The 22,225-nt window shown below is 44.7% G+C and overlaps 2 protein-coding genes across 10 annotated transcripts in view; both read right to left on the reverse strand.

Moving 5' to 3' along the window:
* Positions 1 to 6,023: 6,023 nt before the first annotated feature.
* Positions 6,024 to 18,183, reverse strand: il6r (interleukin 6 receptor). Of its 5 annotated transcripts, NM_001281406.1 has the most exon segments (12): positions 6,024 to 6,526; positions 6,851 to 6,953; positions 7,609 to 7,663; positions 7,750 to 7,790; positions 8,090 to 8,234; positions 8,403 to 8,563; positions 8,867 to 9,045; positions 9,574 to 9,697; positions 9,865 to 10,623; positions 10,975 to 11,038; positions 11,117 to 11,661; positions 16,674 to 16,937. In NM_001281406.1, coding segments are annotated over 12 exon segments (2,514 nt in total). In that variant the 5' UTR covers positions 16,756 to 16,937; the 3' UTR covers positions 6,024 to 6,270.
* A 1,915-nt stretch (positions 18,184 to 20,098) lies between these two features.
* The window catches only part of LOC110520786 (phospholipid-transporting ATPase ID), a 98,983-nt gene continuing 96,856 nt past the window's right edge, over positions 20,099 to 22,225 (reverse strand). For all 5 annotated transcript variants that reach the window (XM_036967387.1, XM_036967403.1, XM_036967380.1 and 2 more), the window contains 2 exons: positions 21,625 to 22,194; positions 20,099 to 21,512 (listed from right to left, as the gene is read on the reverse strand). In XM_036967387.1, coding sequence (XP_036823282.1) covers positions 21,414 to 21,512; positions 21,625 to 22,194 — 669 coding nt within the window. In that variant the 3' untranslated portion in view covers positions 20,099 to 21,413. The remainder of the gene's footprint in view (positions 21,513 to 21,624; positions 22,195 to 22,225) is intronic.

Here is a 22,225-nt window from a genome sequence, read left to right on the forward strand (position 1 = left end):
TCAAACTTTTTTAACAAATCAAAAACTGAAAAATTGGGCGTGCAAAATTATTCAGCCCCCTTAAGTGAATACTTTGTAGCGCCACCTTTTGCTGCGATTACAGCTGTAAATCGCTTGGGGTATGTCTCTATCAGTTTTGCACATCGAGAGACTGACATTTTTTCCCATTCCTCCTTGCAAAACAGCTCGAGCTCAGTGAGGTTGGATGGAGAGCATTTGTGAACAGCAGTTTTCAGTTCTTTCCACAGATTCTCGATTGGATTCAGGTCTGGACTTTGACTTGGTCATTCTAACACCTGGATATGTTTATTTTTGAACCATTCCATTGTAGATTTTGCTTTATGTTTTGGATCATTGTCTTGTTGGAAGACAAATCTCCGTCCCAGTCTCAGGTCTTTTGCAGACTCCATCAGGTTTTCTTCCAGAATGGTCCTGTATTTGGCTCCATCCATCTTCCCATCAATTTTAACCATCTTCCCTGTCCCTGCTGAAGAAAAGCAGGCCCAAACCATGATGCTGCCACCACCATGTTTGACAGTGGGGATGGTGTGTTCAGCTGTGTTGCTTTTACGCCAAACATAACGTTTTGCATTGTTGCCAAAAAGTTCAATTTTGGTTTCATCTGACCAGAGCACCTTCTTCCACATGTTTGGTGTGTCTCCCAGGTGGCTTGTGGCAAACTTTAAACAACACTTTTTATGGATATCTTTAAGAAATGGCTTTCTTCTTGCCACTCTTCCATAAAGGCCAGATTTGTGCAATATACGACTGATTGTTGTCCTATGGACAGAGTTTCCCACCTCAGCTGTAGATCTCTGCAGTTCATCCAGAGTGATCATGGGTCTCTTAGCTGCATCTCTGATCAGTCTTCTCCTTGTATGAGCTGAAAGTTTAGAGGGACAGCCAGGTCTTGGTAGATTTGCAGTGGTCTGATACTCCTTCCATTTCAATATTATCGCTTGCACAGTGCTCCTTGGGATTTTTAAAGCTTGGGAAATCTTTTTGTATCCAAATCCGGCTTTAAACTTCTTCACAACAGTATCTCGGACCTGCCTGGTGTGTTCCTTGTTCTTCATGATGCACTCTGCGCTTTTAACGGACCTCTGAGACTATCACAGTGCAGGTGCATTCATACGGAGACTTGATTACACACAGGTGGATTGTATTTATCATCATTAGTCATTTAGGTCAACATTGGATCATTCAGAGATCCTCACTGAACTTCTGGAGAGTTTGCTGCACTGAAAGTAAAGGGGCTGAATAATTTTGCACGCCCAATTTTTCAGTTTTTGATTTGTTAAAAAAGTTTGAAATATCCAATAAATGTCGTTCCACTTCATGATTGTGTCCCACTTGTTGTTGATTCTTCACAAAAAAATACAGTTTTATATCTTTATGTTTGAAGCCTGAAATGTGGCAAAAGGTCGCAAAGTTCAAGGGGGCCGAATACTTTCGCAAGGCACTGTACATATGAGATGAGTAATGTAGGGTATGTAAACATATACAAGTGGCATTGTTTAAAGTGGCTAGTGATACATGTATTACATAAAGATGGCAAGATGCAGTAGATGGTATAGAGTACAGTACATACATATGAGATGAGTAATGTAGGGTATGTAAACATTATATTAAGTGGCATTGTTTAAAGTGGCTAGTGATACATTTTTTACATACATTTTTCCATTATTAAAGTGGCTGGAGTTGAGTCAGTATGTTGGCAGCAGCCACTCAATGTTGGTGGTGGCTGTTTAACAGTCTGATGGCCTTGAGATAGAAGCTGTTTTTCAGTCTCTCGGTCCCAGCTTTGATGCACCTGTACTGACCTCAACTTCTGGATGATAGCAGAGTGAACAGGCAGTGGCTCGGGTGGTTGTTGTCCTTGATGATCTTTATGGCCTTCCTGTGACATCGGGTGGTGTAGGTGTCCTGGAGGGCAGGTAGTTTTCCCCCGGTGATGCGTTGTGCAGACCTCACTACGCTCTGGAGAGCCTTACGATTGTGGGTGGAGCAGTTGCCGTATTGCTCTCGATTGTGCATCTATAAAAGTTTGTGAGTGCTTTTGGTGACAAGCCGAATTTCTTCAGCCACCTGAGGTTGAAGAGGCGCTGCTGCGCCTTCTTCACCACGCTGTCTGTGTGGGTGGACCAATTCAGTTTGTCCGTGATGTGTACGCCAAGGAACTTAAAACTTACTACCCTCTCTACTACTGTCCCGTCGATGTGGATAGGGGGGTGTTCCCTCTGCTGTTTCCTGAAGTCCACGATCATCTCCTTTGTTTTGTTGACGTTGAGTGTGAGGTTATTTTCCTGACACCACACTCCGAGGGCCCTCACCTCCTCCCTGTAGGCCGTCTCATCGTTGTTGGTAATCAAGCCTACCACTGTAGTGTCATCTGCAAACTTGATGATTGAGTTGGAGGAGTGCATGGCCACGCAGTCGTGGGTGAACAAGGAGTACAGGAGAGGGCTCAGAACGCACCCTTGTGGGGCCCCAGTGTTGAGGATCAGCGGGGTGGAGATGTTGTTACCTACCCTCACCACCTGAGGGCGGCCCATTGGGAAGTCCAGTACCCAGTTGGACAGCTTGATGACAAGTTTGCAGGGTACTATGGTGTTAAATGCTGAGCAACAGTCGATGAACAGCATTCTCACATAGGTATTCCTCTTGTCCAGATGGGGTAGTGCGCAGTGTGGTTGTGGTTGCGTCGTCTGTGGACCTATTGGGGCGGTAAGCAAATTGGTGTGCGTCTAGGGTGTCGGGTAGGGTGGAGGTGATATGGTCCTTGACTAGTCTATCAAAGCACTTCATGATGACGGAAGTGAGTGCCACAGGGCGGTAGTCGTTTAGCTCAGTTACCTTAGCTTTCTTGGGAACAGGAACAATGGTGGCCCTCTTGAAGCATGTGGGAACAGCAGACTGGGATAAGGATCGATTGAAAATATCTGTAAACACACCAGCCAGCTGGTCTGCGCATGCTCTGAGGACACGGCTGGGGATGCCGTTTCCCCACAGGAGTCGCTAGAGCGCGATGGGACAAGGACAAAACCCTCCTCTAACCTGGACGACGCTAGGCCAGTTGTGCGCCGCTTCATGGGTCTCCTGGTCGAACCCGGATCTGTAGTGACTCCTGTAGCACTAGTCACTCTAATACTGTTTACAGATTTTTGCTTTACTCATCTCATATTTATGTACTATATTATTTTCTACTGTATTTTAGTCTATGCCACTCCGACATTGCTCATCCTAATGCTTATATATTCCTTAATTCCATTATTTTACTTTTAGGTTGTGTGTATTATGTGTGTTGTGAATTGTTAGATATTACAGCACTGTTGGAACTAGGAACACAAGCATTTTGTTACACCCACAATAACATCTGCTAAACATGTGTTTGTGACAAATAACATTTGATTTGATGCTGCGCCCCTCGGGAGGCCACCATGTGAATCATACACAGTTTGGACAACTCTACATCTATGAGGATCAGTGCCACCATGTGAATCATACACAGTTTGGACTACTCTACGTCTATGAGGATCAGTGCCACCATGTGAATCATACACAGTTTGGACTACTCTACATCTATGAGGATCAGTGCCACCATGTGAATCATACACAATTTGGACTACTCTACGTCTATGAGGATCAGTGCCACCATGTGAATCATACACAGTTTGGACTACTCTACGTCTATGAGGATCAGTGCCACCATGTGAATCATACACAGTTTGGACTACTCTGTCTATGAGGATCAGTGCCACCATGTGAATCATACACAGTTTGGACTACTCTACGTCTATGAGGATCAGTGCCACCATGTGAATCATACACAGTTTGGACTACTCTGTCTATGAGGATCAGTGCCACCATGTGAATCATACACAGTTTGGACTACTCTACGTCTATGAGGATCAGTGCCACCATGTGAATCATACACAGTTTGGACTACTCTACGTCTATGAGGATCAGTGCCACCATGTGAATCATACACAGTTTGGACTACTCTACGTCTATGAGGATCAGTGCCACCATGTGAATCATACACAGTTTGGACTACTCTGTCTATGAGGATCAGTGCCACCATGTGAATCATACACAGTTTGGACTACTCTACGTCTATGAGGATCAGTGCCACCATGTGAATCATACACAGTTTGGACTACTCTGTCTATGAGGATCAGTGCCACCATGTGAATCATACACAGTTTGGACTACTCTACGTCTATGAGGATCAGTGCCACCATGTGAATCATACACAGTTTGGACTACTCTACGTCTATGAGGATCAGTGCCACCATGTGAATCATACACAGTTTGGACTACTCTACGTCTATGAGGATCAGTGCCACCATGTGAATCATACACAGTTTGGACTACTCTGTCTATGAGGATCAGTGCCACCAATGCTGGAAATAAGGTGTGTGTCTTTCTCTGGGACTAATGTTGGTCTACCCACCATGATATGATATATGGTATATACTGAGTGTACAAAACATTAGGAACAACTTCCTCATATAGAGCTGCACCCCCCCTTTTGCCCTCAGAACACCCTCAATTTGTTGGGGCCTGGACTCTACAGGGTGTCGAATTCGCTCCACAGGGTTGCTGGTCCATGCTGACTCCAATGCTCCCCATAGTTGTTTCAAGATGGCTGGATGTCCTTTGGGTGATGGACGATTCTTGATACACAGGAAACTGTTGAGCATGAAAAACCCAGCAGGGTTGCAGCTCTTGACACACTCAAACCAGTGATCCTGGCACCTATTACCATACTCCATTCAAAGGCACTTAAATCACCTTCTGAATGGCACATATACACAATCCATGTCTCAATTAGCCTACACAATCCATGCCTCAATTAGCCTAAACAATTCATGTCTCAATTATCCTACACAAGCCATGTCTCAATTAGCCTACACAATCCATGTCTCAATTAGCCTACACAATCCATGTCTCAATTAGCCTACACAATCCATGTCTCAATTAGACTACACAATCCATGTCTCAATTAGCCTACACAAGCCATGTCTCAATTGTCTCAAGGCTTAAAAATCCTTCTTTAACCTTTCTCTGATTGAAGTGGATTTAACAAGTGACATCAATACAGGATCATAGCTTTCAGCTGGTCAGTCCATGTCTTGGAAAGAGCAGGTGTTCCTAATGTTGTACTCTCAGTGTATATATTATACCCGCTGATACATGAAACCAAAACTATCTTATGTCTGAAATCATTAATAATGGACTACAAATAAGGAGCTAACCAGAAGATTATTGAAGCTCCAAGAGCCTAAATGACCTGTGCCACTAACGTACTAAAGAGCAGAACTCACTGTAATAATGAATCTTTACCGCCACCTAGTGGAAAGGTGAGATGTTTTAGTGCTGTGGTTCTCAAACTTTTTCGGTTACACTACCACCAACTACATGTTGCTTCTTCCCAGAGTACCCCTGAAGTACCCCGTTGTGTGCATTTAGGCAGTAGGCCTATGGTCTCATGAATCTTGGACAAGTCATTACCCCTAGGGGTCCTGGTACCCCTGGTTGAGAGGCCCTGTTTCAGTGTGTATTGTTAACAAGACTTTACACTGAGTGGACAAAACATTAAGAACACCTTAATATTTAGTTGAACCCCCCCCCCCCCCACTCCCCCTCCCCCTACTACCATACCCCTGTTCAAAAGCACTACAATCTTGTTTTGCCCATTCACTCTGAATGGCACACACACAATCCATGACTCAATTTTCTCAAGGCTTAAGAATCCTTCTTTAACCTGTCCCCCCCCCCCCCCCCCCCCCCTTCATCTACACGGATTGAATCGGATGTTTTGTACACTCAGTGTACACTGTCAGTGACAGATCCCAGTAAAAATGGCATGTATACCCAAATAAAAATATCCTAGTTGTTGTGTACAACACATTTATAGACGACTACCATCACCTGCTGGGCACAAATACATTTCCTTCACTACAAATGTGATTATACACTCAGAACAGCATTTTCAAAATAAACTGTCTTTACACACGTTTGTATTCAAAACTATTTATTTCATTCTGACAAAATTATTTACAAAAACCCAATACTTTTTTATAGACACACAAATGAATATTTACATCATTACTCTACTGGCTCATTTTCCCCAATGAGAACAAAATACTGCACACATCCAAACAGTGAAATAACAGGGCTTCTCCAGCCTGGACTAGGGGAACAGGGGGCTAGCGGTAAGGGCCTGGGATAGAGGGTAAGGGGTTTGTTTTAAGAGCAGGCATATCATTTGCTCTGGACCAGAAAATAGCTTGTGTTGTTAAAGCGAATAACTTCCCCCTTCTCCTCTTCTTCCTCCTCTTCATCCTCCTCCTTCCTCTCTTCTTCCTGTGGGACAGGTTCCCCATAGATTGGGTGGTCAAAGTTCACGAGGGCATGTCCTTCCTGGGTAGGCAGGGCTGTGACTGGGGGGGAGGGGCAAGCAGGAGAGGAGGAGACGGGACTCAACCTCCACAGCTTAGACAGGAACCTCTCCCTGTGTCTGAGAGAGCGAGAGAGAGAGGGCGGGTGGAGGGTGGGGAGAGAGAGGGTGTAGGAAAGAGAGAAGGAGAAAGGAGGGAGGAAAGGCAGTGTGCGATGAGAAAGGGAACAAGAGAAAGGGGAAGGTATTTAGATAAATGCTGTTGTGCTTGTTTTTTCTGTAGATGACAAACTTAACAGCTAGTTAATTAACTGATGGTTAATCATGATAACCATAGATGTGTATAGGACAGGGTTTAACATAGATTGTTCAGACTGAATACAGTTATCGTAGTGAGAATGGGAGGATCAGAGTGGAGGTGAAGAGCAGAGGGGAGTGGTTTACCTGTAGAGGTAGGTGGACAACAGAGTGATGGACAGCAGCACACAGGAAGCAACCACCCACAGGACATGAGGCCACACCTCCACATCACCCCGAGACTCAGAGACTGGGAGGGAGAGGGAGAGAGACGGAGAGGGGAAAACAGAGTGGTTGGGAGGCAGAGAGGGGGAGGTAGGGAGGGAGAGAGAGAGGGGTCGGTAGGTAGGGAGAGAGAGGTCGGGAGAGTGAGAGAGAGGGAGGGAGGGAGAGAGAAGAGAAAGGAGGGGGAGGGAGGGAGAGAGAAGAGAAAGGAGGGGGAGGGAGGGAGAGAGGGGGGAGGAAGGGGAGGGGGGAGAGAGGGGGAGGAAGGGAGGGAGAAAGGGAGGGGAGAGAGGGGGAGGAAGGGAGGGAGGGAGAAAGGGAGGGAGGGGGAGAGAGTGCAGGTGAAAGGTCATGATATTAATAAACTGTTACACTATTATACTGATGTTTGTGTGTGTGTGTGTGTGTGTGTGTGTGTGTGTGTGTGTGTGTGTGTGTGTGTGTGTGTGTGTGTGTGTGTACAGTATTTGTGTGAAACTTAAAGAATGGGGTGAGATGAGTTGGCCCAGGTTCTGTGTTTCCTGAAGCACGTTCAGTTGATGAGGTTATGACATTAGCTTCCTGTTATGGCCTTCTGCAAGGTAGGGGGATTTCTGACATTGAAATATCCCACTTAACTCTAACACAAACACACTGTAGCTTCAACCAATCGACATACAGTAGCTCTCTGTCCCACTAACCTGATGTCTCTTCTGTCATACCAGAGCCAGAATCTGTGTCGTCTGTGTAGTCCTGCTGGAGAGACAGAATGAGACAATGTGAGAAAGAAAGATGTCACAGAGAGATTAAACAACTAGGACCACTGTGTGTGTGTTTCTTACCATAACAGTAGAAAGATCGCTGAACGCAGTTGGCACAGGGGCTGTAATAAAGGAGATTCACCATGAACCACACGTACACAGCTAACTGGCTAATAGAGGAGTGTGTGTCTGGCTGGGTACATGAACAGAATCCGTTGAAGGGTAAGGGAGTTGACAGGTAAGCTGTAAAGCTCTGTAGAAGGTATCTGTTAAGACTAGAGACCAGAGCAGAAAGGAAGGAACAGGGAGGGGTTGTCATGACTACCTTTGTCTATGGGCTGGATGGCTCTCGTTAGCCTGGTCCTGGATGATAGTATGGAAGAGTTGAATTAAGCACGTTCAGATCTGGTGTGTGTGTTACCTGTCCAGGTGTTGGCGTAGACAGCCGTGCTCCATTCACTCCAGTGGCCATCAAACTCTTCCTTAGCTCTGAGTTGGATCAGGTACTGTACTCCTGGCAACGCATCTGTTATAGTGTAGAACCGGGCTGTGGTGGTCCCTTTTATCTGCATGCACACACACACACCAACACTTTTGTTTTACTATCCTTATTCACATTTAAAATACAACATGGGTCATTACACCAACACCCAGAACAGAGCAGGCTAGATGAACAACATGGGTCATTACACAAACACACAGACACACCAACACACGCATGCGAAGCCACACACCTGTGTTCCGTGTGGCATGGTGTGGTATCTGAGCTCATAAAGCAGCTCGTGATAGCGGTCTCTCTCTTTCCAGGAGTGAGGAACAGCCCAGCCCACCCTCAGTCTCCTCTCCTGCCCCTCCACACCCCTCACCACCACTGAGCTGGGGGGGTCTGGATTAACTACACACAGGGAGGGTGGGAGGGAGAAAAGGTGAGAGAGGGAGTGAGAGAGTGGGAGAGGAGGAGAATGTTAGCACGGTGTCTTATTGAGTGGTCTGTTAAGCATGCACACAAACCTATACTCACATCACACACACACACACACACACACACACACACACACACGCCTGCACGTACGCACACACATCACACACACACACAAACAGACACACACGCACATGCCTGTACGCACGCACTCATATCACACATACACAGACACACACACACATGCTTTACGCACACACATATCACACACACACTCACTAATGTCCAGAGGTGTGAAGTCTAGGAGAGGGCTGGTGGTGTTGCCAGCAGTGTTGGTGACACACAGGTAGGCCAGGTGTGGCTCTCTACTCTCCTTCTCTTGATGACCTATAGCACACCAACACCGAGACAGCAGGGCGGAGTAAGAACAGTTGACACGAGAGAATGACCCTGATAGACTGAGAGAGAGAGAGAGTTAGTATTCCACCCACACTGTTCTGTTGGCATCATCTGTATGATAAATTAAGTCATTTAACACAAACTAATGAGGAAGAGGAGAAAGAAGAGGGTGATGAGGAAGAGGAGGAAGAAGAGGGTGATGAGGAAGTGGAGAAAGAAGAGTGTGATGATGAAGCGGACGAAGAAGAGGGTGATGAGGAAGTGGAGAAAGAAGAGTGTGATGAGGAAGTGGAGAAAGAAGAGGGTGATGAGGAAGTGGTGAAAGAAGTGTGATGAGGAAGTGGAGAAAGAAGTGTGTGATGAGGAAGTGGAGAAAGAAGAGTGTGATGAGGAAGTGGAGAAAGAAGAGGGTGATGGGGAAGTGGAGAAAGAAGTGTGATGAGGAAGTGGAGAAAGAAGTGTGTGATGTGGAAGTGGAGAAAGAAGAGTGTGATGAGGAAGTGGAGAAAGAAGAGTGTGATGAGGGCGAGGAAGAAGGGGGTGATGAGGAAGATGAGAAAGAAGGAAAAGAAGATGTTTGCTCTCACCCTTTCCGTAGGAGGAGGTAGCACTGAGGGACAGGAGTCACCGGTTGACTGGCTGTCCAATCACAGCGGATCTTACTGCTGGGTGACCTCTTATAGCAGGACAGCTTAGGCCTCTCTGGGGGAACTGAAAGACATTCCAGGGGAAAATCCATAATGTTTGTCCGTTGTTCTTATGTGACCATGAATGTCTGCTGCTGATTCACACTTCACAGAACACATACAGTATGGTTGTCAGCTTCAATGACCAGAGGTGATGAGGTTAGACAGAGAGATGCCATCAGTATAACTCACCTGCCACGCTCACCCTCAGACAGGAGACCAGTTTGCCCCCGCGGTGGCAGCTGTAGTTCCCAGAGTCACCCACCGCCAGGGAGGGCAGGGTCAGAGTGGCGCCTCTCCTCCCTAACACCACTACTCCTCCTCTTTCCTCTCCTCCTCTCAGCGGCCTCCCGTTCAGTCTCCACTGAGACCGCCCTCTCAGCCCCCTCACCATCCTCCCCCCCTCCTCCTCTTCCTCATAGTCATGCTCACTGTCCATTGCATCCGTCCACCGATTAGAGGACAGCTCAGTGTCAGCCCCTCCCACTCCGCTGTCTCTGGTTGGTTGGAGCGATGTCCCAGTAAGAGGAAATAGTTTCTGTGTATCTGTATGTCCTGATTGATTGACAGTGAAAAGACTCCGCCCTGTATCCCTCTGCTCTCCTCCTCCTTTGTGCTCCTCCTCTGTTTCATCTTCCTCATTCTCTCCATTCCCTTTGTTAACTTCTCTCACAGTAAGAGTGTGGTTTCCTGCACGAGTGTTCCTGATGACGGTTTTCTCCCTACTGTCTGTCCCGGTATCATCTGTGACAGGAGTGTCTGTTACAGTAAGGACAATAGTGTCCTTTCCAGTAGAAAATGTGTCTATTCCATTATCACTACCGTCTTTTATAGTACTGACTGTAGTTCCATTATCACTACCGTCTTTTATAGCACTGACTGTAGTTCCATTATCACTACCGTCTTTTATAGCACTGACTGTAGTTCCATTATCACTACCGTCTTTTATAGCACTGACTGTAGTTCCATTATCACTGTCGTCTTTTATAGCACTGACTGTAGTTCCATTATCACTACCGTCTTTTATAGCACTGACTGTAGTTCCATTATCACTGTCGTCTTTTATAGCACTGACTGTAGTTCCATTATCACTACCGTCTTTTATAGTACTGACTGTAGTTCCATTATCACTGTCGTCTTTTATAGTACTGACTGTAGTTCCATTATCACTACCGTCTTTTATAGTACTGACTGTAGTTCCATTATCACTGTCATCTTTTATAGCACTGACTGTAGTTCCATTATCACTGTCGTCTTTTATAGCACTGACTGTAGTTCCATTATCACTACCGTCTTTTATAGTACTGACTGTAGTTCCATTATCACTACCGTCTTTTATAGTACTGACTGTAGTTCCATTATCACTGTCATCTTTTATAGCACTGACTGTAGTTCCATTATCACTGTCGTCTTTTATAGCACTGACTGTAGTTCCATTATCACTACCGTCTTTTATAGTACTGACTGTAGTTCCATTATCACTACCGTCTTTTATAGTACTGACTGTAGTTCCATTATCACTACCGTCTTTTATAGCACTGACTGTAGTTCCATTAGATGTGGTGTCTGTTGTGGTGCTGACAGTGGTTCCGTTAGATGCGGTGTCTGTTGTGGTGCTGACAGTGGTTCCGTTAGATGTGGTGTCTGTTGTGGTGCTGACAGTGGTTCCGTTAGATGTGGTGTCTGTTGTGGTGCTGACAAAGGTTCCGTTAGATGTGGTGTCTGTTGTGGTGCTGACAGTGGTTCCGTTAGATGTGGTGTCTGTTGTGGTGCTGACAGTGGTTCCGTTAGATGTGGTGTTTGTTGTGGTGCTGACAGTGGAGGGGTGTACTCCGGTAATGACACTGGTGTATTTTCCATTTCTAGCGATGGTGCTGGTGTGTTTGGCCCTGTTAACCGTCACCTCCAGCCCGTTCACCTCCACCTGACCACTACAGGCCAAGACCAGAACGCTGCCTGGGGACACCACCAGCACCCTGGGAGGGGGGTCTGGAGGGAGAGAGAAAGACATAATGAGTCAATACTGTAGAGACACACAGACATGGACACACATGCAGGCACAGATGTACCCTTATACACACACACGTTGAGGGGTATAGGTTGTGGTTGACTGGGCAGTACAGATAAACAGAGAACACATTGCATAACTGATCACCAACCCCTCTCTCACTTCCTCTTTCAACACATCCCTTCTTCCCTCCTCTTTCTCAAAGTCTCTCTCTTCCATCTCCTTTCAGTATTTATCTTCTCTCAGCCTGTCTCTTCTTGAACAAACTCTCTTTCTCTCTCACCCTGTCTGTCATTCTGTTTCTCTCCTCCCCTATCCCTTTCTCCCACCATTAAAGCTCTGTCACAGAGCTACAAAACATTTGTCTAAATGTTTACTGATTAACATTCTTTACTAAAAATAAACAAATAATATAACAATCTCTCTGTCTGTGGCCCCAACCTCCATAAAGCTGCTGTCACTAGACACTGGAGATTCTCTATAAAGACCGGCAAAAGCCAAACTGGTGACACCAGCTGATAATGTGAAGGAAACCCTGTAGAAACAGAATTATTTAAGGGTTTTGACAAATCTGTGGCTTGTTAGTTTACCCTTGGGTCTGAGTAAACACGATTGGCTCCAGCCTTGACAATGTTAGCCTAATACCAATACTGTTCCCAGGACCCTGGACTTTCAAACTTATAGTCTCATGTTTAGAAAGTAGTATATTTTGTATATCATTTACAAGTGATATCCAGAGCATTCGGAAAGTATTCAGACCCCTTCACTTCTTCCACATTTTGTTACTTTACACCCTTACTCTAAAATGGATTAAAACATTAAAATCCTCATCAATCTACACACAAAATTTGCTAATTTATAAAAATGCTGTTTTTTTATATTACATTTACATACAGTTGAAGTCAGAAGTTTGCATACACCTTAGCCAAATACATTTAAACTCAGTTTTTTACAATTCCTGACATTTAATCCTAGTAAAAACTCCCTGTCTTAGGTCAGTTAGGATCACCACTTTATTTTAAGAATGTGAAATGTCAGAATAATAGTAGAGAGAATGATTTATTTCAGCTTTTATTTCTTTCATCACATTCCCAGTGGGTCAGAGGTTTACATACACTCAATTAGTATTTGTTGGCATTGCCTTTAAATTGTTTACCTTGGGTCAAACATTTCAGCTAGCCTTCCACAAGCTTCCCACAATAAGTTGGGTGAAATGTGGCCCATTCCTCCTGACAGAGCTGGTGTAACTGAGTCAGGTTTGTAGGCCTCCTTGCTCGCACACGCTTTTTTAGTTCTGCCCACACATTTTCTATGAGATTGAGGTCAGGGATTTGTGATGGCCACTCCAATAACTTGACTTTGTTGTCCTTAAGGCATTTTGCCACAACTTTGGAAGTATGCTTGGGGTCATTGTCCATTTGGAAGACCCATTTGCGACCAAGCTTTAACTTCCTGACTGATGTCTAGAGATGTTGCTTCAATATATCCACATAATTTTCCATCCTCATGATGCCATCTATTTTGTGAAGTGCACCAGTCCCTCCTGCAGCAAACACCCCCACAACATGATGCTGCCACCCCCCCGTGCTTCACGGTTGGGATGTGTTCTTCGCTTGCAAGCCTCCCACTTTTTCCTCCAAACATAACGATGGTCATTATGGCCAAACAGTTCTATTTTTGTTTCATCAGACCAGAGAACAGTTCTCCAAAAAGTAAGATCTTTGTCCCCATGTGCAGTTGCAAACCGTAGTCTGGCTTTTTTATGGCGGTTTTGGAGCAGTGGCTTCTTCCTTGCTGAGCAGCCTTTCAGGTTGTGTCGATATAGGACTCGTTTTACTGTGGATATAGATACTTTTGTACCTGTTTCCGCCAGCATATTCACAAGGTCCTTTGCTGTTGTTCTGGGATTGATTTGCACTTTTTGCACCAAAGTAAGTTAATCTCAAAGAGACAGAACGTGTCTCCTTCCTGGGCGGTATGACGGCTGCGTGGTCCCATGGTGTTTATACTTGCGTACGATTGTTTGTACGGATGAACATGGTACCTTCAGGCGTTTGGAAATTGCTCCCAAGGATGAACAAGATTTGTGAAGGTCTACAATGTTTTTTCTGAGGTCTTGGCTGATTTCATTTGATTTTCCCATGATGTCAAGCAAAGAGGCACTGAGTTTGAAGGTATTCCTTGAAATACATCCACGGGTACACCTCCAATTGACTCAAATTATGTCAATTAGCTTATCAGAAGCTTCTAAAGCCATGACATCATTTTCTGGAATTTTCTAATCTGTTTAAAGGCACAATCAACTTAGTGTATGTAAACTTCTGACCCACTGGAATTGTGATACAGTGAATTATAAGTTAAATAATCTGTCTGTAAACAATTGTTGGAAAAATTACTTGAGTCATGCACAAAGTAGATGTCCGAAACTGACTTACCAAAACTATAGTTTGTTAACAATACATTTGTGGAGTGGTTGAAAAACGAGTTTTAATAACTCCAACCTAAGCGTATGTAAACTTCTGACTTCAACTGTAAGTATTCAGACCATTTACTCAGCACTTTGTTGAAGCACCATTGGCTGTGATTACAGAGAATTCTTGGGTATGAAGCTTCAACTTGGCACACATGTATTTGGGGAGTTTCTCCCATTCTTCTCTGCAGATCCTCTCAAGCTCTGTCAGGTTGGTTGGGGAGTGTTGCTGCACAGCTATTTTCAGGTCTCAAAGACATTCAGAGACTCGTCCCGAAGGCCCTCCTGTGTTCTCTTGGCTGTGTGCTTAGGGTCGTTGTCCTGTTGAAAGATGAACCTTCACCCAGTCGGAGATCCTGAGCGCTCTGGAGGAGGTTTTCATCAAGGATCTCTCTGTACTCTGCTCTGTTCATCTTTCCCTCGATCTTGACTAGTCTTTCAGTCCCTGCCACTGAACAACATCACCACAGCATGATGCTGCCACCACCATGCTTTACTCTAGGAATGTTGCCAGGTTTCCTCCAGACGTGACGCTTGGCATTCAGGCCAAAGCGTTCAATCTTGGTTTCATCAGACCAGAGAATCTTGTTTCTCATGGTCAGAGTCCTTTAGGTGCCTTTTGACAAACCCCAAGCGGGCTGTCATGTGCCTTTTTACTGAGGAGTGGATTCCATTTGGACCACTCAACCATAAAGACCTGATTGCTGGAGTGCTGCAGAGATGGTTGTCCTTCTGGAAGGTTCTCCCGTCTCCACAGAGGAACTCTGGAGCTCTGTCAGAGTGACCATCGGGTTCTTGGTCACCTCCCTCACAAAGGCACTTCTCCCCTGATTGTCCAGTTTGGCCAGGCAGCCAGCTCTAGGAAGAGTGTTGGTGGTTCCAAACTTCTTCCATTTAAGAATGATGAAGGCCACTGTGTTCTTGGGGACCATTAATGCGGCAGAATTTTTTTGGTACCCTTTCCCTGATCTGTGCCTCGACACAGTCTTGTTTCAGAGCTCTACGGACAATTCCTTCGACCTCATGGCTTGGTTTTTGCTCTGGCACTGTTGACTGTGGGACCTTGTGGACAGGAGTGTGCCTTTCCAAATCATGTCCAAAAAAGTATTTAGTCAGCCACCAATTGTGCAAGTTCTCCCACTTAAAAAGATGAGAGAGGCCTGTAATTTTCATCATAGGTACACTTCAACCATGACAGACAAAATTAGAAAAAAAATCCAGAAAATCACATTGTAGGATTTTTAATGAATTTATTTGCAAATTATGGTGGAAAATAAGTATTTGGTCAATAATAAAAGTTTCTCAATACTTTGTTATATACCCTTTGTTGGCAATGACAGAGGTCAAACATTTTCTGTAAGTCTTCACAAGGTTTTCACACACTGTTGCTGGAATTTTGGCCCATTCCTCCATGCAGATCTCCTCTAGAGCAGTGATGTTTTGGGTCTGTTGCTGGGCAACACAGACTTTCAACTCCCTCCAAATATTTTCTAATGGGTTGAGATCTGGAGACTGGCTAGGCCATACATACCATTTTTTCCCACTCAGAACATAGCTTTTTTTTGTGTCAGCAATTAGACATTGTTCTTAGGGGGGCCTAGTTACCCCCTAGTACCCTATCTCTGTAAAATGTCAACAGAGCACTGAGCTTACCAAAAGCCTTTTACATGCAATTCAGCTCATGTCATGTTAATTTAGCTTTTTGCGACTAGCAGAAACAACTTTGCAGATGACCACCACAACATGTAAAATCCTCAATAGTCCATATGAGAAGGCAACACCACTCTGTCTACAAAGTTCTATATTTAGGTTACAAAATCCAACTTTTTGGATATAATGCTAATGATACAAACGTATGTGGACACCCCTTCAAATTAGCGGATTCGGCTATTTCAGCCACACCTGTTGCTGACAGGTGTATAAAATCGAGCACACAGCCATGCAATCTCCATAGACAAACATTGGCAGTAGAATAGCCTTACTGAAGAGCTCAGTGACTTTCAACGTGGCACTGTCATAGGATTCCCCCTTTCCAACAAGTTAGTTCATCAAATGTTTGCCCTGCTAGAGCTTCCCTGGACAACTGTAAGTGCTGCTAGAGCTTCCCTGGACAACTGTAAGTGCTGTTATTGTGAAGTGGAAACCCCTTTTCCATCTGTTCATCCACAAATCAAAGCCTTTACTTACGCCAAAATTTTAAGATGGAACATTTAAGAAAAATGCATCCATGCCTTTATTTCCCCCAAAATATAAACTCGTAGCTTTCATTTGACACCCAATTTGATATGCTCCAAATATCTAATTTGATAACTTCATGGGGACTCTTCCATGAAAATGCCCCTTCTTAAAATATATTTTATAACATAAGGAAAGTGACATTTCATCAACATAGCGCGTTCCCCGCTCTGGGCAGAGTGGGTGGACACACTAAACATAACTGAAAATAAAATAATTAGCCTATAAGCATGAAACAAGATCTATTAAATATTTGATTGATATAATCCAGTAATAAAATAAACCTACCTCTCCGTGGACAGGTCCCGTCCAGAAAGCAGTGGACTGTCAGCGCAGACAGGAGAACCGTCAGCCTGATCCACGATGGCATCTTTACGCTTCTTTCATACGAGTCATCTCTCTGTGTCGGTAAATCCAATCACACCGTATCAGTAGACTAGATTATAAAGCTGCTCCCTTTCAGACATCAATTAACACTCATTTGAAACGCAGAAAAAAACCGTTATACAAGTTGTCCCTGTTCCCGTACAAGCTCTCCAGACTACCTCTCCGCTGGACTGAGTCTGGACTGCCGTTATGAGCAGCTGTTGATTTACATAACTCAAATAGATCAGACCACCTTCTGTGTTTTAATAAAATAACAGAAGCGAAGACATCACCAGATCTGTTGTAGAAACCTTGCAAACGACGAAACGGGGAGGGAACTACATTAATTTGTCCTAATAGCCTAAATACACCCCAGGCATCAACTAAATGGACCCCCCCCCCCTCTCTCTCTCTCTCTCTCACACACACACACAGAGTCCCAACGGGCTCTATTCAATCCGTATCGCGGAAGTTCAGCTTTACAGCGTGATTGAAAAGTCAAGGTAATGTTCCCGCTTTAGCGGAGACAGTATTCACGGTAAACGCTGCATGTTGGCTCAATCGGAAATTACAATTACAAGTTTATCCCGCAATATGTAACGATTCAGCGATACAGAGAGAATATATCCCCAAATCTCAGTTTCTTCTGGTCAGACAACATTAACTCTCAGAAATCGGACATTGCGAAAGTACAGATAGTGTCGTGTCCATGTGTCAAACTCCTTTCCAGATAAAACTGTCCATGTTTGAAGGGCCAGAAGCACTTTTGCGAGGCCAGCGCGCTGGGGAGAGTATGTGACAAAACAAACACTAGGTTTAGTAGTACACTACTTTTTCAGGAGATTGAGCAAACATTTTGTTGTAATCTTGACATGTCCTAATGACATGGTCAGTAATAATAACCTGCTTCTCCGAAGGCCACGTTCATCTTGTTTTGTTCTTTTGGTTATGGAGATAAGGCCCGGGTTGCGGTTAAGAACATTGAGACAAACGTCTGTAAAAAGTGCTATAAATTGGTTAGATTGATTGTTTCCCTTATTATAAACATTCCCTACATTCCCTGTACAGTCACCCTACAAATGAAATCATACTTTGATGTCAACTGTAAATAATTATATTTCAGTTGACACTTCCTCTTTGGATTTACAAAGACTTGAGTAACTTTCTTAACTTGAACGTTCTCACTGAAACCCAACATCAACCTGCTGTATCCATCTATGACACCAGTGCTTGAAGTGGACTGAAATAGGTGACAGTACTTATTTTGGGCGCCCCTACTGTTTATAATTATGTGCCACTGGCAGAACGCCACAATATTTTAAAGCAAAACTCTGTAAGAGGTGCCAAAACTCAAAACAGTAATACATTTGAGGTGCGATACTCTGTACTTCTGCGTTCTGGCACAAATCAAGCACTTTATAACACGTTGCAACACAATCTCACACTCAACTCGTGCAAATATGTACAAAAAGTATTTAAGCAGATTTTGTGTGTTTTTGTGTGGCTTAATTCGTGTGAAAAGACACATTTTTGTGCAACTTCATTCATAGGAAAATACATTTTTGGGGGGCAAACCTAAGAGCAATTTTTTTTGTATTTTCACACAAATTAAGCCACATAAAAATACACAAAATCTGCTGAAATACTTTTTGTACATATTTGCACAAATTGAGTGTGATATTGAGTTGGACTGACTTACAGGTGGTTTGAGCCCTCTACAGCAGGGAGAGACAGGTCCAGCAGAGACTGGTTGTGCTGGTTTCACCCTATAATCTTTCTAACCAGAAGCTGTATGCTGTAGAGTACAACAGCTGTCTCACCTAGTTTCCCCCTATATCTTTCTAACCAGAAGCTGTATGCTGTAGAGTACAACAGCTGTCTCACCTAGTTTCCCCCTATATCTTTCTAACCAGAAGCTGTATGCTGTAGAGTACAACAGCTGTCTCACCTAGTTTCACCCTATATCTTTCTAACCAGAAGCTGTATGCTGTAGAGTACAACAGTGAGAGCATCATTCCAGTGGCCCTGGAGGACTGGGTTTGTTTCTCCTGCTGTATAGAAGGAATACGTTACATGATGACATGCCTAGTAGAGGAATGAACTGGGTTGATCATCATTACTGTGGATTTATTAAGGCTTAATAATAATAACCCTGATCCCTCCCTCCCAAGCCTCCGTTCATTAACACGTTCTCCTGTTCCTAGACCAGCTCAGTCTCTAGGGAACTACAGGTTCCTGTCTGACTGCATAAGCCCATATTAACATACTTTTCCCAAACTCAGTCCGCCCCAAAGCAACATGGACGCCATAGAGGGCTTATTGTCCATTGTCTCTCACAACGCCTCAGAGTCAGTACGCCCCAAAGCAACATGGAGGTCCAGGTTGTTGTTAGAAGTCCAGCTCCTCTCTCTTAAGCCCACAGGTGGGGCTCAGAGTCAGAGATATAACTGTAGTTCTGTCTGTGGGCCTAGCAGCAGGTCACCAATATGGTGCAGTGGAGGAGGATGAAGAAGAACATGACGAAGAGGAGTCTTGCTGTGTCCTGTAAGGTTAAAATGGCGTTCTCACTGAGAACTATAGTGAACACAGAAACTCTGCCCATGAACTTATGATGACATATACTACAACATTCCAGCAAGGACAGCATCCTGCATTCTTCAGTCATTGGTTGGCTGACTGAACCCCTCAGTGTCCTGCCAAGTTATTGGCTAAAACAACAGACGGACTATGTATGTGAAGATTTCAGTCAGGCAGACGGATAGAGAATGTACAGTAGTATGTACCCATAAGAGTGTAGGATGGTGCAGCCTGTCTGGTTTGACTAAGCCTTTGGGCATGGTGACACAGCAACATGTAATCATGAATACAAAGACCAGGACCACTGATAAGGTTCTAGAGACATTCCTCATACAGACTGTACAGGTTAGAGGGACAGCTCTACACTACTGCATTGGTTTACACGCTGTCATACATTATTAGAGAAGGTAGATAGCATTACTTGGCCTATTAAAGACATGTTTATGATTGGTTAACAGCTGGATACAGACAGGTGTATTGGAGTACTATGTCTAACAGCAGCTCATCATAAAAAACACTCATTCTGCTATTTCATCTCAATTCACCACCTTTCTGACTATCAAATTAACCTCTCTTCTGTCATAAAGACTCAATTCACCACCTTTCTGACTATCAAATTAACCTCTCTTTTGTCATAAAGACTCAATTCACCACCTTTCTGACCATCAAATGAACCTCTCGTCTGTCATAAAGACTCAATTCACCACCTTTCTGATGATCAAATGAACCTCTCTTCTGTCATAAAGACTCAATTCACCACCTTTCTGATGATCAAATGAACCTCTCTTCTGTCATAAAGACTCAATTCACCACCTTTCTGATGATCAAATGAACCTCTCTTCTGTCATAAAGACTCAATTCACCACCTTTCTGATGATCAAATGAACCTCTCTTCTGTCATAAAGACTCAATTCACCACCTTTCTGACCATCAAATGAACCTCTCTTCTGTCATAAAGACTCAATTCACCACCTTTCTGATGATCAAATAAACCTCTCTTCTGCCATAAAGACTCAATTCACCACCTTTCTGATGATCAAATGAACCTCTCTTCTGTCATAAAGACTCAATTCACCACCTTTCTGATGATCAAATGAACCTCTCTTCTGTCATAAAGACTCAATTCACCACCTTTCTGACCATCAAATGAACCTCTCTTCTGTCATAAAGACTCAATTCACCACCTTTCTGACCATCAAATGAACCTCTCTTCTGTCATAAAGACTCAATTCACCACCTTTCTGACCATCAAATGAACCTCTCTTCTGTCATAAAGACTCAATTCAATACTTTGTTTTGAACCAATCTGATATGATGTTATGACATATGATCCATTGTATAAATAGTATAGTCATGTCTGAACCACAACGGTGCTGTTGGAGGGGGGTTTCTGTCCGGAACCCTGTGGTACCAAGCTCTTCAGCAGATGGTTACATCATTTGCATGAAGAAGTGCTTCTTTCAGCCTGCCTCATTGGTTGAAGAAGACAGATAAGTGGGTTGTGGATAGTCTGAGCATGTCTATCACAACTACCACACACCATCTTTCAAATAAAATTGATTTCAAATAAAAATGTATTTATATAGCCCTTCTTACATCAGCTGATATCTCAAAGTGCTGTACAGAAACCCAGCCTAAAACCCCAAACAGCAAGCAATGCAGGTGTAGAAGCACAGTGGCTAGGAAAAACTCCCTAGAAAGGCCAAAACCTAGGAAGAAACCTAGAGAGGAACCAGGCTATGAGGGGTGGCCAGTCCTCTTCTGGCTGTGCCGGGTGGAGATTATAACAGAACAGCATGGTCAAATAATAATAATCACAGTAGTCTTTCAGACGGATACATATATGTATCAACACTATTGCAACGACAGTGTCATACAAATGCCAGTGGGTGTTGATGGGTGTGTATGCCTTCCGCCTACATTGGCTGCCACTTTGGATCTCTTCCTAAGTGCCATTCCAAACATTCCTCCTTCAGTATTCCAAACTTCCAAATGCAGTATTTCTTCACGTATTCCAAGAGAATCCAGTGGGATATGACAGCCTGTCCTTCTTCTTTAAATCATCTGTCCATCTGTCTGTCCGTCTCACACGGTGTGGTTGGTTTCCTTGGGAACAGGGGGAGGTCCCGGGCTGCTGGTTCCGCTGGTGCGAGAGGCGCCGCCCCTCCAACCAAATAGAGCATCCTGCAGGACAGGTGGAACACACAGTTACTGTTGTGTGTGTGAGGTTGTGTGTGAGGTTGTGTGTGAGGTTGTGTGTGTGAGAAACAGATTAAAGAAGATGACAGTATCTCACCTGTACAGCGCCCAGACTAAGGTTCCAGCCACCAACCGAGTCTCCCCCAGGACTCCTCACAGAGGTGGGAGTGAGAGCGTCAGCAGAGGGGACCTGGGCTGGAGCTAACGCTGGTGTGTTTGTGGGAGGGCCAGAAGCCACCTGTGGGAGTATGACAGGCAGCGTGTGTGTTCCCTCCTCCAGGGGAGTATCCTGCGACCCCCCCAGGAGAGAGGATGAATTGGACAGGGGGGGAGCCGATCCCGACACATAGCTAGGTGCCGGGCTGCTCTCTCCCGAGGCGCTCTGCGGGGGATGTGTATTTGAGTGTTTCTTTTTGCGCAGGGTGTCTATCCAGCTGGAGCTGTGTCTGGAGGCAAAGTTGGCCAGGGCCAGGGAGGACAGTCTCATGTTCTTCCCAGAGGTGATGAGCTCCCCAAAGCCCTCCTGGTGGGCAAAGGCATATCCTGACCTCCTGAACCCCCCCCTTGCCCCCAGACGACCCTCAGGCACGCCCCCGCCCCTGACTCCTCCCATGCATCGACCCGCTGGCTTCCTCGTCTTCTGACGCACCAGCTGGGTGTAACGCACCTGGAGGGGGGAGAGGGGTCAGGGCGAGGGA

Source organism: Oncorhynchus mykiss, chromosome 3, assembly GCF_013265735.2.
Source record: "Oncorhynchus mykiss isolate Arlee chromosome 3, USDA_OmykA_1.1, whole genome shotgun sequence".
Taxonomy (NCBI): Eukaryota; Metazoa; Chordata; class Actinopteri; order Salmoniformes; family Salmonidae; genus Oncorhynchus; species Oncorhynchus mykiss.

What these genes read in the sequence shown, in the direction of transcription:
- il6r (XM_036963716.1), bottom strand. Translation starts at nt 16,755, where the DNA reads ATGCCATCGTGGATCAGGCTGACGGTTCTCCTGTCTGCGCTGACAGTC. An exon ending in CTTCACACCTCTGGACATTA is followed by an intron (nt 8,564 to 8,866) that starts GTGAGTGTGTGT and finishes CCCTGTGTGTAG; the next exon opens with TTAATCCAGACCCCCCCAGC. An exon ending in GCGATCTTTCTACTGTTATG is followed by an intron (nt 7,664 to 7,749) that starts GTAAGAAACACA and finishes CTGTCTCTCCAG; the next exon opens with CAGGACTACACAGACGACAC.